General features: G+C 39.8%; 1 protein-coding gene across 4 annotated transcripts in view; it reads left to right on the top strand.

Moving 5' to 3' along the window:
- The window catches only part of RYR2 (ryanodine receptor 2), a 737,385-nt gene that overhangs the window by 693,780 nt on the left and 26,522 nt on the right, over positions 1 to 17,083 (top strand). For all 4 annotated transcript variants that reach the window (XM_030556966.1, XM_030556967.1, XM_030556968.1 and 1 more), the window contains 4 exons: positions 1,513 to 1,555; positions 3,245 to 3,378; positions 11,200 to 11,260; positions 13,331 to 13,477. In XM_030556966.1, the coding sequence (XP_030412826.1) occupies positions 1,513 to 1,555; positions 3,245 to 3,378; positions 11,200 to 11,260; positions 13,331 to 13,477 (385 nt within the window). The remainder of the gene's footprint in view (positions 1 to 1,512; positions 1,556 to 3,244; positions 3,379 to 11,199; positions 11,261 to 13,330; positions 13,478 to 17,083) is intronic.

Below are 17,083 nucleotides of genomic sequence, written 5' to 3' on the forward strand. Positions count from 1 at the left end.
TCTATGCACCGGTTTCTTTCAAGATATCTTAGTGGATGTCTAGCCATGGACCTCATCCCCAACTTGCCTGTCACCCCAGCCCATAACCTGGGCGCAATCTTTGATTTGGACCTCTCTATAGGTCCTCACATCCAGGATGTCTACATCTTGTTGATTCTTTCTGCGTAACATATGTAAGATATGACTTTTCTTATCCATTTACAGAACTGAAACTCTTGTCCAAGCTCTCATCTCACATCTCAGTAATTGCAACAGACTTTTCTCTGGACTTGACAAATGTAATCTTTCCCCGCCTGTATCCATTCAGAATGATTTGGCAAGGATCATTCTCTTGTGTTTTTGCGTTGGCCTTGTCATCCTTCTCTTTGAATCCCTCTATTGGCTCTCCCCCTTCTCTGTCACATCAAAGAGAAGCTGCTGGTCCTTACTTTTAAGACTCTTTACCATCGATCCCTTACATTCTTGTTATGTCATTCAATACTGGAATGTCAGTTCCCATTCTACTTCCCACTTATTACATTTTGAAACAAGCACCTTTGTCCTTTCTCCCATGCTGCTCCTCATGCTTAAGAGAAACTCCTCCTGTCCCCATAAACATCTGCAAAGCTGTTTTTTTGTTTAGTGTTTGTACAGTGACTGAGGTGCTATGGTATTACAAATAATAGATACGAATAATAATGATAAGTAAGCCCATAGCATATCACAGTGTTTTCTAATGGCTTAATGTGGATGTTGATGGGGAAAGATCAAGCCTTATAAACTCTGCACATTAGACAGGGTGAATATCACCATCATTTTTATGGCAACTGTTACGTGCCTGGATGCTCTGCAAGGACGAGGCCCACACACACAGGTGATTTATTTGGCTTTAATGAAGGTTAAGTGACACACCCGCAACGGGGACTCCACGCGTTGCTGCCACTGGCTTGGGGAGTCCAACGCCCGAACAGCTCGATCAGGTACGAAGTCCAACGCGCAAGCCCCAGCCAACAGCAATTATAGCATCATGCTAATATCATGCAAAGCAGCCTCTACATATGCAATGGGGGACTTTCCAACAGCAGTGGCCGCCTCCCCTGGCCTCGGGCCAGGGACTTTCTGCAGTTCCCCAAAACACCGGGGCTTCCCACACAGGGCAGTTCTAACCAGTTAGAAGCAGCAGCTGCTAGCAACTTATGTCCGCTAATAACCTCTCCTTGAGAAAGCGCAGGCCCTAGCTAGACCGTAACAATATCTTCCGGGGTCCCCTACAGCAACATTTTAATTTCCATCTAGGTACGGTCTGTATTTCATTTAGTTAATCCTGCAGAGATAGGAATTCTACATCACTTTCCAACAATGTTTCTGGATCCCATACATAGGAGAACTTCACTGCCTTCAACAGGAATTGTCTGTCTGTGGATTGCAAGACCAGACCAATGTATTTGCGTTTTCTCGTTCTTGTTTTTTTATATATACTACTTGGTCCACTGATAATCCTCCAAAGTATCTTTTCTCATTTATATTTTTCAGATCATTTCCTAACAACTATTGGGATAAGTTTGTTAAAAGAAAGGTAATGCTATATATTGTTTTTCAATAGGCTTTATTATTTTTTTCAGTTTTTTAAGTTTATTGGAATTTTGTGCTGATTTTTGGAGTAATAGAAGATGGTACATTTCTCTTATATATATGCTTTTGTACTGTAGATTCCAATGTCTACCATTATACACTATTTTAAATTCCTCACCCGCTTTGTGCATATAGTTACACATTTTTTGCATACAAGTTGGGCAATTAATTTTGGGAAAATTTGTTCTACATAATTTAGAGCTCATGATGGTCCCTTATGACCTTAGTCTATAAGTTTGAGTCTATTTGCCTTTTTAAATAAAAATCAGAAATGTAAGATGCATGGGAAATTTTGTATTTGTGTCTATTACATACACATAACCATATTTTTTTTGTATATATACATATCTACCTATTTATAGAAGATTATCCCTCAACAGACAGATAACGTTAAGGAGTTGTGAAAGCTGCTTAAATATGAACATTAATGCTAGTTTCTTATAAATATTACTGTCAGCCACTTCTCCAGTTTCCACCAAAAAAAAATGACCTTCCTGACAATTTTATAGATCACAATATCATCAGAGGAAAAAAATCTTTCTAAGGAGTTTGATACAGATCAAAAAAGGACTTTTAAAGTCATTAGGTCAGTTTCCTGCCTGTCACACAGGCTTCATGCCAGTGTGACTCCACTGATTTCAGAGAAGTAATGTTTTTTATTGAAAATTTATCAGAAATTGACTTTTAAAATATTTCTCACTTTTTGGCTTGTAATAATTATTATCTTGGCTAAAAAATTATGTTTTGTTAGCTTTGCTGAGGAAGATACCATTTGTATATTTGAAGGGGTTGTTGGGAGATAAATAGATAGATAGCAGAAGTCTGCACTTAAGTTGTCTAGGAAGGCTAATCAGGGGCTCATAAATGAAAATGTATTAAAAAAGTAGCCAATGGAAAGCTGAGGGCAAAAAGAAAGGATTATGTTTTCAATCAGACTGTAGAATGCCTGGTTTAGTATGCTGGGGTAGAGAAATATTCTGAACAGACGTGAGTGTCTTAGAGGCAAAATGTGGTGTTTTAAGGAAGGGTTCTTTGTTTTACATGCTTTTTCTGCTCGTCAGGGTACTGCCTGAGTCACAATAATGCAGAACGGTTTTTATGCATATACTCACCTCCACCCCTCCAAAAAAGGCTTCAAAATGTACAAAAAATATCCACCGAGGTCTAAACCACAAATTATTAGGAGACTATACAATACTATTTCTTATTCAGTTATGTGCCTGTAATCTGTAATTTTTTCCTTTTGGTATATTTTTGCAAAGGTTAAAAATAAGTAAATCTTGTGGGATAAGAGTGAATAATAAAGTATTTGGAAGTGATAGGGGACTGGTTACATCCCGTAATTGTTCATGTCCAGCTATTTTAATGTTTGCAGATATTTTGTGAAAGGCGCAGAATATATGTAAGAATAGATATAATAATATTTTTGGGTGTTAGCTGAAATTCTCTTTCAACTGTTAGTCCTGTTAACGAGGTTTATTAACCAGATATATTAAGCATATTTCCAGTAACTTATTTTAAGATGAAAACAATTATGTCTTATTTAATAAGATGTAAAAGAATAATCAGAATAATGAAAACATTACCATGCTCCCACCCAACTGATTGTGTTAAACATTCCTCTAATCTTTAGGTTATGGATAAATACGGGGAGTTCTATGGCCGGGACAGAATCAGTGAGTTACTAGGAATGGACAAGGCAGCTCTGGATTTTAGTGACGCCCGCGAAAAAAAGAAACCAAAGAAAGATAGCTCCTTATCTGCAGTGTAAGTACCTCATTCTGGTTTTGTGTATAAATTAAAATCGAATTTTGTTATTAAGCATTTGAATTTTGTGGCTGTGTTTTATAGGCGCTGATTCCATGGGTGCTGTGGGGCTGGAGCACCCAGGGAAAAAAATAGCAGATGCTGAGCATCCACCAGCTACAGCTGTTTAGCAGCACTCTCAGTCAGGTGTTGGGCAGCTCAGGGAGAGCAGCAGGTTAGCGAGGGCCTCGAGGGGTAGGGGCAGAGCGAAAGTTGGGTTCGGGGGGGGGGGCGGAGTGAGGGCAGGGCCCTGGGGGGTGAGGCCTCAGGTGGAGCAGGGGTGGAGCATCCCCATGAGGAAATAAAAGTATGCACCTATGCTGTGCTAATTCTGTACATGATAAATGTTCTTGATTTTATGATTTAGTGAATGTCATGGACAAACAGAAGTTAGAGAGGTACAGTAGACAGAGAAGTCATAAGACAGCAAATTATTTTATGGCTGTGGATTTATTTTGTTATATTACTATTTGAATGCATAATATTACCATCGTTTTAATAAAGCCTAATGATAGCAGTGCTGGAAATTTTATTATCTTCATTTGATGGTTCATGCAATACTAATCAGCCAGAAAAAACGGACAGTGTGGTACACCATACATTCCAATTTTAAAAAACAAGTAAAAAGAAATTACATGTGGTTAATAGACAATGCCATGAATGCTGTAAAATCTAGAAAATTAAATGTGTAATCTTGGAAACTTTACTTAATTGGTTTTATGCAGTGCAATTGTAGCTGTGTCAGTTGCAGGATATTAAAGAGACAAGGTGGGTGAGGTAATATCTGTTGTTGGACCAACTTCTGTTGGTGAGAGAGACAAGCTTTTGAGCCACACTGAGCTCTTCTTCAGGTCTGGGAAAGGAACTCCCAGCATATTAGCAAAATGCAAGGTGGAACAGATTGTTTAGCAGAAGTAGTTAGCACATATTGTAAGGGACCATTCAAGGTAGAGAGGCCTGTTAACACCTCTGCAGTCATAGGACAAAGAGGGGGTTAGTGAAGTTACAGATTGTTGTCCTGGTCTATGGGGATCTTGCTTCTGATGATATGCTTGGAGAGGGTGGGGGGTTATTTGAAGGCCAGAAATGGGGGGAGGGAGGAAGGGGTTAGGAAAAATTTCTTTCAGGATGGGGTTGCCATCAAATATAGGTTGTAGTTGTTTGATGATACCACTAGTAACATGCTCACTTTACTATATGTCTATCAAAGTCACCTTCTTAGTAGCCATCACATTGGTGAGAAGGGTAAGGTGAGCTGGTGGACCTTATGGCTGACCCACAACTGTATTGCATCAGAATAACTTCATGGTGACTATAACCTAAGTTTATCCCAAGAGTAGTCTCTAACTTCCACATAAATCAGACTGTACTTTGGTCCACTTCATTCAGTAGACTTTCTGAGGAGGAAAACAAATGTAGTATTTGGAAAAGAAAAACCTTTTGCTTGTAGAAGCTGAATGAAGTGGACCTTTAAAGAAACTGTGACTATATTGGTGCTTTTGAAGGTGGTGGACTAATAGCACAGGCAGTTGCCAAACATAGTACAGGCAGGTTCTGTACAACTGCTAGGGCACTACTCTGCCAGTTCATCAATACTATGACCTGTGACATCCCTGCAATTGCAGACTTGGCTCTCTTGATGCCATAGTGTTTTTGTGTTCCATAGTGTTTAGGCAAATGTTCACTTGAAACTAAGGTGAAAGCGCCAGACTTAAATTTTTTCTTAATGGAGTTGTAGATTTGTGCATTTGTTCAGTTATACATTGTCTTAGAAATCCTGCAACTATTTTGAAGCAATTAATTGTTCAGGTGGTATTTGCATACTAGTCACCAATCTAAGCATTCTGAAAAATTTTAATTACCATCACAACCAGTCTTAGTTTCTACTTTTCTGCATTTGAGAAGATTTTAGAACTATTTTTTCCATCATTTAATAATGCCATTTTACTCTCTAACTAAGGAAATTATTAGATAATGTGGTGACAATGATTCTTAGAAAAGTAAAGTTGTGGAGAAGAATTAGCTCTTAATCTTTTTTATAAAATGTAAGGTGTTTTAATTGTTACCACATCAAAAGTGTAGAAGTACAGGAATGAAAAGACTGTGAGCAACCAAATATGTTCCCAAATATACATACAACCATTAAGCACAAATAGGTCACCCCTATATAATACAAACCAAAAAGAGTAATTACCCTAGTCCAGAACCCAAAAAGCTGTAATGACTTTCCAAGTCGGTGGCAGACAGAAAGATCTTACTTGGTTTCCACTTTCTTTCTCCCATGCACCTCAAGAAAGTGACTGAGTTCACTTCTCCTCATGATAAGTGTCTAGTTTCTGTTAATCCAATGATGCATCCAAGGCAGGAAGAGTAGAGGGACACAAGACTTGACCCAGTGGAAGTTTTTACTGCCATTACTTTCCTTATCCTCCAAAACTGGGTCATCTTAAAATACTAGATCCTTCAAGATTAAAGAGAATGCCTCTTGACCTGCCAAGGCCCAAATGTTGGATGCAGTTTGGTTAAAAAAAAAAAAAAAAGACCCAAAATGAGGGGAACAAAATTATTCACTCAGTAAACTAAAATGCTGTAGGATTCATTCATGTAGTGTAAATAATGCTTTTGTTAGTGCTATTTCTTGATTCTTTACTTCTGATGTAAAAAAAATGTCAACATGAAAAGTGAGAGGGCACCAAATTTTTCTGAAATATAGGTAACTTTGGAACTAAAATGAGGAGCATTTTGAGAGGTGTACTCACTAAGTTATCAGAAGCATCAAGGTCTGAATGGTGCTTCTAGGGTCTGCATGATCCCCTCCTTTAGGACTGGTTCAGTGTTTCCAACCTTTAGGATTCACAGTAGGTATCCTATGTTCTAACTGGGCAGAAGCCCCTTTTAGTTAGATGTTCCTTATCTGGAGAGCCTCAGGAGTGAGGTGCATGCCCTCTGTGGGTGCATGCCCATGCAGAAAAGTAAGGGGGATGTAAGAAGCTGCTTACTCCCTTATTCAGGCTACCCACCTTGCCACTAGGGTGCTACTTCCACTTCTGCAGAGTTTGACAGAGAGTAGATGGGGCTACGTACAGCTGAACTGATGCAGAGTGGAATGGAGTGGAAAGTGGAATGGCACAGTTTACTCCACCCCATGCCACCTCCTGCCCCAAGCAAGAGAAAAGCAGGGATTGATTAGGAATATGAGTCTCAGTCTAGTTTGTGCCCTGCTCCTGCTCAGCTACATGCTGTCCTTTATTTGAGCTGGATTGTAAGGTTAAAGTCCAACCCAAAGTGACTGGAATTGAAAACAGTTTATCTTTATCATAGTGAGTTCCTGGTATGCCCTTATTTTGACATCTGTATCGTCAGAGCTTGTTTACCTCAAAGAATAATCCATGTCCTTCACGTACTTGGTCTCTATTCAGGAAATTAGATATCAGGATAAACAACATAAGTGTTAACTTTTCTGGGAGAAATTACAGACTCTAAAGTGAATTCTGCTTTCCTTCAGCAAGATAACTTGAGAGCTTAAAAAAAGTCATTGTCAAGGCAGTCATTGTCTAGGAGGAATAGTCAGATCTTAAATAACAGTATGTGTTCTGATGGCCTTCCTGTATCCTTGTCACCCCTTTTGTGAAGCTAAGAATGCAGTACCTACAGGCATACCTACATGGTATATTGCTGTATCATCTTTACTCAGTGAAGAAAGTTTATTCATAAATACATTGTCCTCAAATGGTGGTGGTACCTTTTGGTTCTACTGTTCTCGTATTTTCATCCAGTTTAGGGGTGGAGTGTCACCCTGCAGCTCATGGTCTGGAAACTACAAGAGACCAGGTTGTATATCAGTTGAACAGCTTTTGGCTCTTAGATTTTATATTTCAACTATGAAAGGAAAAAAGATCACATCCCAACAGACAAACTGCAATACGTTATTTTGATCAGTCAAGATAGGGCTCAGCTCTTCTCCTCTGCAGGGGGTCAAGTCTTGTAGTTTTGAAGGATATGTTGAAAACAATGGTGCAGATTTAATGGAGTTGCTCAGGATTTCACCAGGGTAAATGGCAGCAGAATCTAGCCTAATACTCTTCCATTTCTGCCTCACTGTACTAAGGCGCAGAGTACTCTCAGGCAGTCATCTGAATTGAAGGACTCAAGACCCAAAATAACTAGTCCACAAAGGAATATATTTTTCCCTCCAGGTAGTCATCTAAAGCTATCTGCTTCTAGGCCAGTGTCAGAAGTACTGTTCCAGGATGCTCTCAAACCCACAGGAGTACAACCATTGCTTATTCTTTTTGAATGTTTCAGACAACAAATGTGCATTCAAGTATGACAGACACTTGAGATCTCATTAAGCAGTTTGGAGATGATCAGATACAAAGACTCCATAATTTGCTTGTCTTAGGGAGAAAATGTTACATTATACGAAACTTTTCCAGCCAAGAAGGCTATTGAACATAATGTGAACTTAGCCAATAATATTCCAAGGGGAATTAGTAACCATACAAGTTTGTTCTTTTGATTTGCATCTGCAATAGCATGCCTTGTGTAACTTTTATATGATAACATTCTATTAATTTTCTCAACTGTATCAAGTAATATGCAAACTTGAAATAAATAGGGTAACAAGATGATATGGAAAACAAATTGCTATGGGTATGAAGATAAGTAATAACACAGTCTTTAAAAAACATTAATACCAGTTGTATTTTGCTTAAAAACATTGATTTTCACATGATTTTGAGTACTGTGCACTGGATATGTAGTATATAGGTGGGGGAACTGAATCACAGATAGGTCAATGAACTTGCTTATGACCACACACCAAATCAGTAGTAAAATGGGGGTTAGGACTCAAATACTCTTAGTCCCCATGTGTGGCCGACTAGGCTATACTTCTCTCTGTGTAAAAACTATTTCTATTTCTGTCAGCAGAGATTGTTTATTAAAAAACCAGTGGTGCCACTTCTCACAGTGAGCAATCCTATGGAAATCAATGGGTGTTTGCATGTGGTAAGATACTAAATGAGTGTTAATACAGTATATGGTTTACTGTATCATCTAAACCATTTCTGTGGTAGAGTAAAATTTATATAGTGAAAAATATGTGTTATAATAGTAGTGTGAGAATGAGTGCAAAGGACAAATTTTCCACTAATCCAAACAACCACCAACTTCACAATTCCTCTGTGTTAAGTAAACTGGCATTTTTATAAGTAAAATCAACTTAATCACAATTAAAATATGTTGTGAGTTCCTTTGGACAGAGACTGTTGCCCTAATTCTGATCATACTTAACACAGGTTTCATATCCTTGTTACGTCATTAACTTTTGTGGGCTAACTACTGATTTATACCAGTGCACATAAGATGGAACTTGGTCTTCTGCCTTTTTATTGACCTGTAAATCTCCTTGTAGACTTATGGTGCTATATAAATAATAATTACTACTACTTCTAATGGTGGTTCAACTGATTTGATGGCAAAATCTTCTCTGACTGGTAAACATTTAAACAAAGCAGAGAGATTTTTTTATTTTTAGTGGATTGTTCTGTCCATGAAATTGAGAATCTAACAAAACCTACTCTAACCTTGGGAAACCTGGGTTTAAGCCTTGAGTAGATTACCTTATGTTAGTAGCCTTAGGTAAACTCTCATAAGCACCTATCAGAGAACCACTACACAATTTGAGATGACAAGGGCACTACACCTGTCTACACTATACCTAACACTAATCATTGTTATTTGCTCTTTATTTGAAGGAGCACTTAGTTCATTCATAATTCCATGAGGGAAGGTGGATAATATTTTAATATAATTATCTACGTTATAATTGTTCACAAAGTCCCCAATCAGAATAGGGTCTATTTGTGCTAAACACTTCACAGACAGCTCAAATAGTTTCCACTCCATAAAGATAAAGAACTAAGAAGTGTCTCAACATGTAACAGGGCTTAATGTCCAAGCAAACAGCCACGGTGATGACTTGTTAGTTCCTTGTCTCCCCTATTTAAAAAAAAATAGTTTATTTGTATTATGAAAAATGTAGCTTTAAGTTTTGGGATCTTTTGTGGTGAAGAAGCATCAGGGTTGAGAGGAAGAGATTGTTGGAGTAAGAAGTAAGGATCAATCTGAGGGGGAAGAATGAGAGAAAGAGAAAGCATAATGGTCACGGGAAAGTGATGCTGGGCCACTGAAGGGTTGAATGGTAGAAGGACAGCATGAGAGGGGATGGATCACTTGATGATTACCTCTGCTGTTCATTCCCTCTGAAGCACCTGGCCGGATACTGGGCTAGATGGACCCAGTATGGCCATTCTCATGAAGATGGCCAGGAACTGGTAGCAATACAGCAAATGAGTAAATGCTGAAGAATGTATATGCAATAATTTTTACTGGTAATAGAATGCTAATTGTAAATGACAACCCTAGCACTGAAATCAATGAAGGAACTGTTGCCTAATTCCTTCCCTCATAGCTTCGGTTGCCTTAAGAGACCAGAGAGTGGAGAGTAATGGGAATCTGGGCTGGCCAGTGGAACTGACTGGCCTGATAGAGAAGCTACATGCTGTAGCCCTTAAAGTGGTGCATAATAGTTTGTGTGATGCTGTCACGGAGTCACCGGGCGATGCTCTGGAACAGCTCCCCACAAAGCCAGTCAGGACTTTGGGGAGCCTCCTCTCCCTTGGAGCAGACTTGTTCAGGGCAAGAAGCTCACACGTCTTCACCTCCTGGGTCTCTCCTTGGAGCATTCAGCATCCTCTGTCCCTCCGTGCACTTCCCACAGCGAGCCCACCCAGGCAGGGTCCTGGGGAAGCCGCAGGGTCCTGCACCCCCACTTTGCAGTCAGACGTGACTCTCAGCCAGCCAGTAAAACAGAGGTTTATTTGATGACAGGAACAGGGTCTAAAACAGAGCTTGTAGATACAGCAAATCCCTCGGCCGGGTCCATTCTGGGGGGCAGTGAGCCAGACTCCCATGTCTGCCCTCAGCCAGCTCCAGACTAACAACCCCTTCCAGCCCCTTCTCTCTGCTCAGCTCCTTTCCTGGGCCAGGAGGTCACCTGATCTCTTTGTCTCCAACACCTTCAGCTGGCACCTTTTCAGAGGAGGGGCCCAGACCATCAGTTGCAAGGAGACAAAGTGTCAGGCATTTAGGTGCACCGGCCCTTTGCTCTGCCAGATACTTAAGAACTGCCATGGGAACACTGAGGCACCAAGACAGTACTCAGAGAAAACATTAAGAACATTCCCAATTCGTCACAGATGCTCTGTGTACTGAGGAACTCCTAGAGGCATTGTGCTTCTCTGAGATAGTTTCTGTTATGCTTCTCTGGCAGGCATGGAGCTCCACACTGCTCCCAGTGCAGGGCTATGCCAGAATGGCACAGTCTAATCCATAGAGAGTTGACATTCATTTTGTTGCTGCTGTTAAACATACTAAATTTGCTCTCCATGATTAAACCCTCTCATCTCCCTCCCTCACCAATTTCCCAGCTTCATTTCTACTATCTTTATAGCCCTTTCTTTCAGTAGCCTTCATCCCTGGTTTCAGTAGGACAAAGACACATGAGATTTGTTTATCTAAACATTTTCCTGTTTCTATTTCAGATAGGAACATCCCACAGTAACAGCATGTTCTCTATATGAATTCTACTATTCCTTCCAACTTTAGGAGAAACAGGACAATTGTAGCTTATTATACCTACAGGATAATGCACTTATGGTAGAATGGATGATGTGTGATTTCTTACTGAGCTTTTATATGAATCTCCTTTTTTTGCAGGCTAAATTCCATTGACGTAAAGTATCAGATGTGGAAATTAGGAGTTGTTTTCACTGATAATGTAAGTTCATTTTACTACATGTATAATAAAATAAAACAGAGCTCTAAGCATGAGGAATTGGTTGAAATGTATGAGGTCTGATTACTTTTGTATGCTACTGATAACAATTTACTAATCTGATACGAGAGGTAATACTGCTTTTTAATCCTGCCCTATGAACTTGGACAGGAAGCCAAACTCCCTTCTCAGTTACACAGGTAAAAATCTGCAGGAACTTCCTTGACTTCAGTAGAGTTCAGTTGGGTCTTTCTCTGAGTTGTTTTTGTGTACCTCAGTTGTGTATAGCAACTTGCAACAATTTGTGTGTGATATTTTGTGAAAATAAGAAAAGAGTGAATCTGAATTATTTTAGTGTGGGTATCAACTTTAATCACAATTTCTCATGCAAGCCTTAGATCTATTTCCATTTTATATGTGTAGCCACTGAGAATTACTAGAACAAGTACAGACAGCAATAGCTGATTTCAGTGGAGCTACTCTGGATTTACACTAGTGTATCTGGAAGTAGGATTTGGCACAGAATATGATTTATTAACTCTACTCCTCTTCACTTCCATGTTAAAATAATACCCAACCTTTCAGTATACCAGACCTCCAAATTATATCCTGTCACAGTGTGAGCATGACCTTTGAGGGTTAGGGATCAGCCTCCCCCATGCCAGGCCTAGTCACCTCCCCAGATGAAGGGAATGAATGCAAAGGATGGAGAACTGGTGACTGAGAAGCAGGCCTGTTGGGTCTGGGGTTGGGGTGGGAGCTTACTGGGAAAGGGAAGGTGACAGTTCTCCTGCGATCCCAGGCTTAAGAACCTGCAGGGAACAAGAGACCACTTATGTAAGAGGGGTGCATAGGACTGTGAGCCTGAAGGGAGAAGGAAGCTCTGAATAAGGACTGGAAAGACTTTTGAGTCAAGAAGTTATATGGATGCTGAAGTCCATCATAAATTGAAAGAACTAAATGAGCCCAGAGAAGAGGGCTGGACGGTTTGGAGTGTTATTTTATGGTAATAAACCACATTCTGAAAGGGGAGCAGTACTGGTGGTTTGTTTGATGTGAAATTGAAGGTGAACCAAAGCAGTGGCATGACCAGTGCTGGATTGGAGGTAAGCCTGCCTATGCGTCCATTTTCTTGTATGTTTCTCATATTTTTTCTTACCTCTTTTGCCAACTATGAAAGATATTTCTTCCCTCAGACTCCATCTATTTCTCTTGCTGAATGCTAAGGTGAAATTATAATCCTGATCATTTCAGAGCAAAATGCTGTGATCTCAATCATGGTTGGGTTGTGGAGTTATAAACTCTTATTCCCTCATAAATATCTGTAACAACAGCATTCAGAATAGCAATAAAACCCTGACAAACCAATACTTATTTTATAAATATCCATGTGTTTTCAAGCCTGTTCTAAGGTTAGTCCTTCTTTAATAGCAGAGATCCAAACGTTAAAGCTATGTGGGAAGTGATTTTCTTGTCCCATAACAATTCTCAGGTTACTGAAAAAATGTCCTGTCCCAAATTGGGATGAAAAGCAAAAATCACAAAATTTTTGCAAACTGAAAATCCATAAATAAATAAATGGTTCAGGTCAATCAAATCTTTTTGTTTTGATAATTTCAAAATATTTCATTTCTTTTTGAACCATTTTAATTTTTTCTATATTTTCTTTACTATAATTTGATTTTTTGAATGAAAAATAATTTGGAATCAGAAGAGCAATTTTTTTTATTGGAGAATATTGAAACTGTTAGAAGAATTTTGAAATTCACTTCAAAAAAATTTCAAGTTGAAAAGTTTGTCAAAACGTACTCTTTCTTGTGGATAGGTTTGAGTTTTGACAAATTGGCATTTTTGACAAAAAACATTTTGTCGGCAAACTCCTAACCAGCTCTGGCAAGCATTGCTGTAGTAAACCACCATACCTGAATACCCAACAGAAAGGCAAGATTGAGCTCTAATGTAATTCTCTCTTTTATTTTGTGACTAAGGTAAGACTGGTTATTAACTCAAAGGCTGTAGATTTCATTTCCTGTTTTCATAATGCAATTCTCTCTCTTTTTTTTTTTCTGATAGTCTTTCCTTTATCTAGCCTGGTATATGACTATGTCAATCCTTGGCCATTACAACAACTTTTTCTTTGCTGCTCATCTCCTTGACATTGCAATGGGATTCAAGACACTTCGAACTATTCTGTCATCAGTAACCCACAATGGCAAACAGGTATCAAGCTTCATTTCCCTCTCCCTTTTTTGCTGAAGGTTCATCCCATGCCTGAATTCAAATGGACTAGGGGAAACTTTTCTCAAGGATTGAAAGGAGAAGTGTTCTTTCATTCCAAAGTTTAGTCTTATATTGATAAGGAAGCTGGGCTGGAGGATAATCATGATATCCGACGTTATATTTCAGACATATATTGAAGAAAATAACCAAGTTTTACTGTCAATTTAGTTCTGTTATAGCAGCACTCCTATGCTTCAAGGTTGAAAGTCTAAGCAGTGCAAAAGGCCCACACAAGCACTTACTTCAGGGCAAATACAGGTCATCCTCTGGGTGCAGACACACTCCTAGCAACTCAACTGATGCTGTTCTGCTACACAAGTCGGGATAGGATAGGATTTGGGAGCTTGCTCTGCAGTGCCACCCTGTGTGCCACCATGCTAGGGGTGAAACAGAGAGAGGGCCAGAGGATCTGCTGCTACATGGATCCTTCCATTATGCCTCCCTGTGCAGAGGGTATGTTGGAACTCCAGTGGCTACTACAGTCTGAGCTGTATTAATAGCCACAGAATGGCAATGTATATACTGGTAGCCTTCTTTTCCTCTCCAGCTATGGATATATCGAGCTCTGAGCTAAATTAAACAGGTTGGGGGGCTGGGCTGAAACTTTATACTTTAATGCAGAGTTTAAGCATGGCTTATTCTTTACATAAGAGCCTTTCAGTTTGGGTTAATTTCACCTACAATGCAAATGAGGATTAAAGATCCTGATAAATTAGTCAGGGTTTTTTTTTGTTGTTTGTTTTTGTTGTTGTTGTTGTTGACAAAACACAACACTGTTCAAGTTGGCTAGATGTGATTTGGACCACAGCAATGTAAACCACAAAAACAGCATTCCATGATTTTGCTGTTAGTAACTAGTAACTCATTAGCTGACAGACTGCAGTTTGCATCACAAAAATTTCAATTTAAACTAGATTTGTCTGACTCCAATGTAATTGTTGAGTGATTTGTAGAAATGGACTACTATGCTTTATTTTAGCAAATTAATGCAAACGAAATGTGAGTCTTTAGCAAGTTCTTCATCTGTGTGAATGAGTGTGATGTGAGTAGCTATTAGATGCAAGGTGAATCCTGCCCTCAGCTATGTTGTCCATATCACCAATTGTACAGGGACTGCTTATAGTCTAAATTATGCAGTGAGGCACCCCCCCCCCCCATATTGAAGGGCAGGAGAGAGTCCTGCTTATTCGCACACATTGACAAGCTATTAATCAGGTTTCTTATCTAAAAAAGAGATTTTCAGACTCTACTCTATAGTGCTCACCAAGTCTGTCTGCAGAACTAAATATTTTGAGAGTGAAGCTATAGGGTTCTAGGGATGTTGGGAGGGGAAGTTCCTCAACAGAATTAGAAGGTTGGAGAACACTGACCTGGAAATGCTGCTTTAATTGGGAAATGATGGATAAAATTCAAGTACTCCTAATCAGAGACTGTATATACAGAATATTGGATGGTAGTAAAGTGATATTAAGGACTGAACTGAGAATATTTCATTCTTTTATATGAAGTTGTCAGATTAAAAGTTTTAAGCCATTTTCCAGTTGACTTTTCCAGGACTTCCCTTGCAATTTCCATTTTCCAGGACTTCCCTCGCAATAGTTGTTTGGGATACGTAGTGAAAAAACTTTTTTCTGCCTCTCATCTCAGATTTGTTGTTCTAGGAAACTTGTGTGGCAAAACTATCTATTTGCCTGATCTGTGTACAGTTATGTAGGCCCCATGTGTGTTAGGCTCTATGTGCTTGAAACATGAAGGAAATATAAGGGAATATGTTTTAAGGCAAAGGCCACACCAAATCTCTGCTTTGTCTTTCTGGAATCTCTCAAATGTTTGTAGGACAGTGGATTGTCCCCATTGTGTTTCCATTCCATTATCTGTGCAGGGGATGGTTAACACACTCAGTAGCCTCTACAACTTCAGTTAAATGTGTTTCAACAAACGTTTAAACAAGTGTTTTAAACAAATTTTCATAGCAGTTAAAGTGGCTGCTGTGAGTTGAAATCTCTCCCTGACAGATGACTATCCAGTAGGACACTTTGAAGCAACCCTCCAAAGGACAAGTTATTTTCTGTAATGTTTGAACAAGTGCCTAGAGCACTGGAGATGTGCTTTTTAAAAGTGTAACTAAATAAATTAGTTTGGTTTGTATAGTAGAAATTGTGAATCTCACACAGATATACAAGCTGACCTACTGTAGCCTTTGCTCTTAGAATAATAAAATAGAGTGTGAGCATGAATAAAATGAAATGACCCTATACCTTAGCTTCTGGAGGGGAGCTTATAATTGTGTTGCCATTATATTGCAGCTCTTTAGGCCCTGATAGTGAAGTCAAATCTGTGTGGGCAAAAGAGTGCTCATACAGATACTACTGAAGAGCTGAGGTCTTAAAGTTACGTCCTGGAAAGTAACAACCCCTACAGGCTCATGGAAATACATTGTACATACCTCTGCTGTAAAATCAGCATAGATAACATCAAGTTGCTGTTTTTTAAAAAATACATGGGACAGGACATGCACAGAGATGTGGCATTTAAGATAGGAAAATGAATGCAAGGGATTGATACCCTTTGCTATCATTTAAGGAAGGCCCCATCCCAGTTAATTAGTGAGTATAACTAGTGTACATAGAAAGTCAAATCCAGTACTCTGTCAATCCTGTTTAAATCAGGATTAGCCTGGTACAGGGCCGCCCAGAGGATTCAGGGGGTCTGGGGTCTTCGGCGGTGGGGGGCCCCCCCTTCGGCAGTAATGCGGCAGCGGGGAGTCCTTCCGCTCTGGGACCCACCGCCGAAGTGCCCTGAAGACCCGCGCCGGGGGGCCCCTGCCACCAAATTACCGCCAAAGACCCAGCTCTTTGGCGGCAGGTCCTGGGGCAGAAGGACCCCCCGCTGCAGGTCTTCGGGGCACTTCGGCAGTGGGTCCCAGAGCCGAAGGACTTCCTGCCACTGAAGTACCGCCAAAGAGCTGGAGCGGAAGAAACTCCGGGGGCCCGGGCCCTGCAAGAGTTTTCTGGGGCCCCCGTAGCAAGTGAAGGACCCCACTCCAGGGCCCCTGAAAAACTCTAGTGGGGGCCTCTGCGGGGTCTGGGGCCTGAGGGAAATTGCCCCCCTCTCTGGGCGGCCCTGGCCTGGTAACTGGAAGCACATTTTGGTCACACTCAATCAATGACTACTCATTGACATGATTACTAGACCTTAAAGTTTAACCTATTTGAAAAATTGCATGGATCTCTTTGCAGGGTCTAGAAAATTGCTTTTTTAAAAGGTTGCAAACAATAATTTATATGTTAGAAAAGCAAACCCTGCTCTGGTTTCAACTTGAGAATTATAAACCAGTGCTAAGTTTTTTTCATTCACTATGATTCATATTTACCAAGGAAAGAACAATATATATTTGTTTGCCCATTACGATGACAACTAATGATACAGAAAAAGTGTGATCTTTTACTTGCCTATCAAAAAAAAATAGTTGTCCTTGACCAGTGGGCAGGTAGAATTTTGCAAGGTTGATGCATGCATGTTTGAAGAGACTTGCAAAGCTGAGTT

Source organism: Gopherus evgoodei, chromosome 3, assembly GCF_007399415.2.
Source record: "Gopherus evgoodei ecotype Sinaloan lineage chromosome 3, rGopEvg1_v1.p, whole genome shotgun sequence".
Classification (NCBI taxonomy): Eukaryota; Metazoa; Chordata; order Testudines; family Testudinidae; genus Gopherus; species Gopherus evgoodei.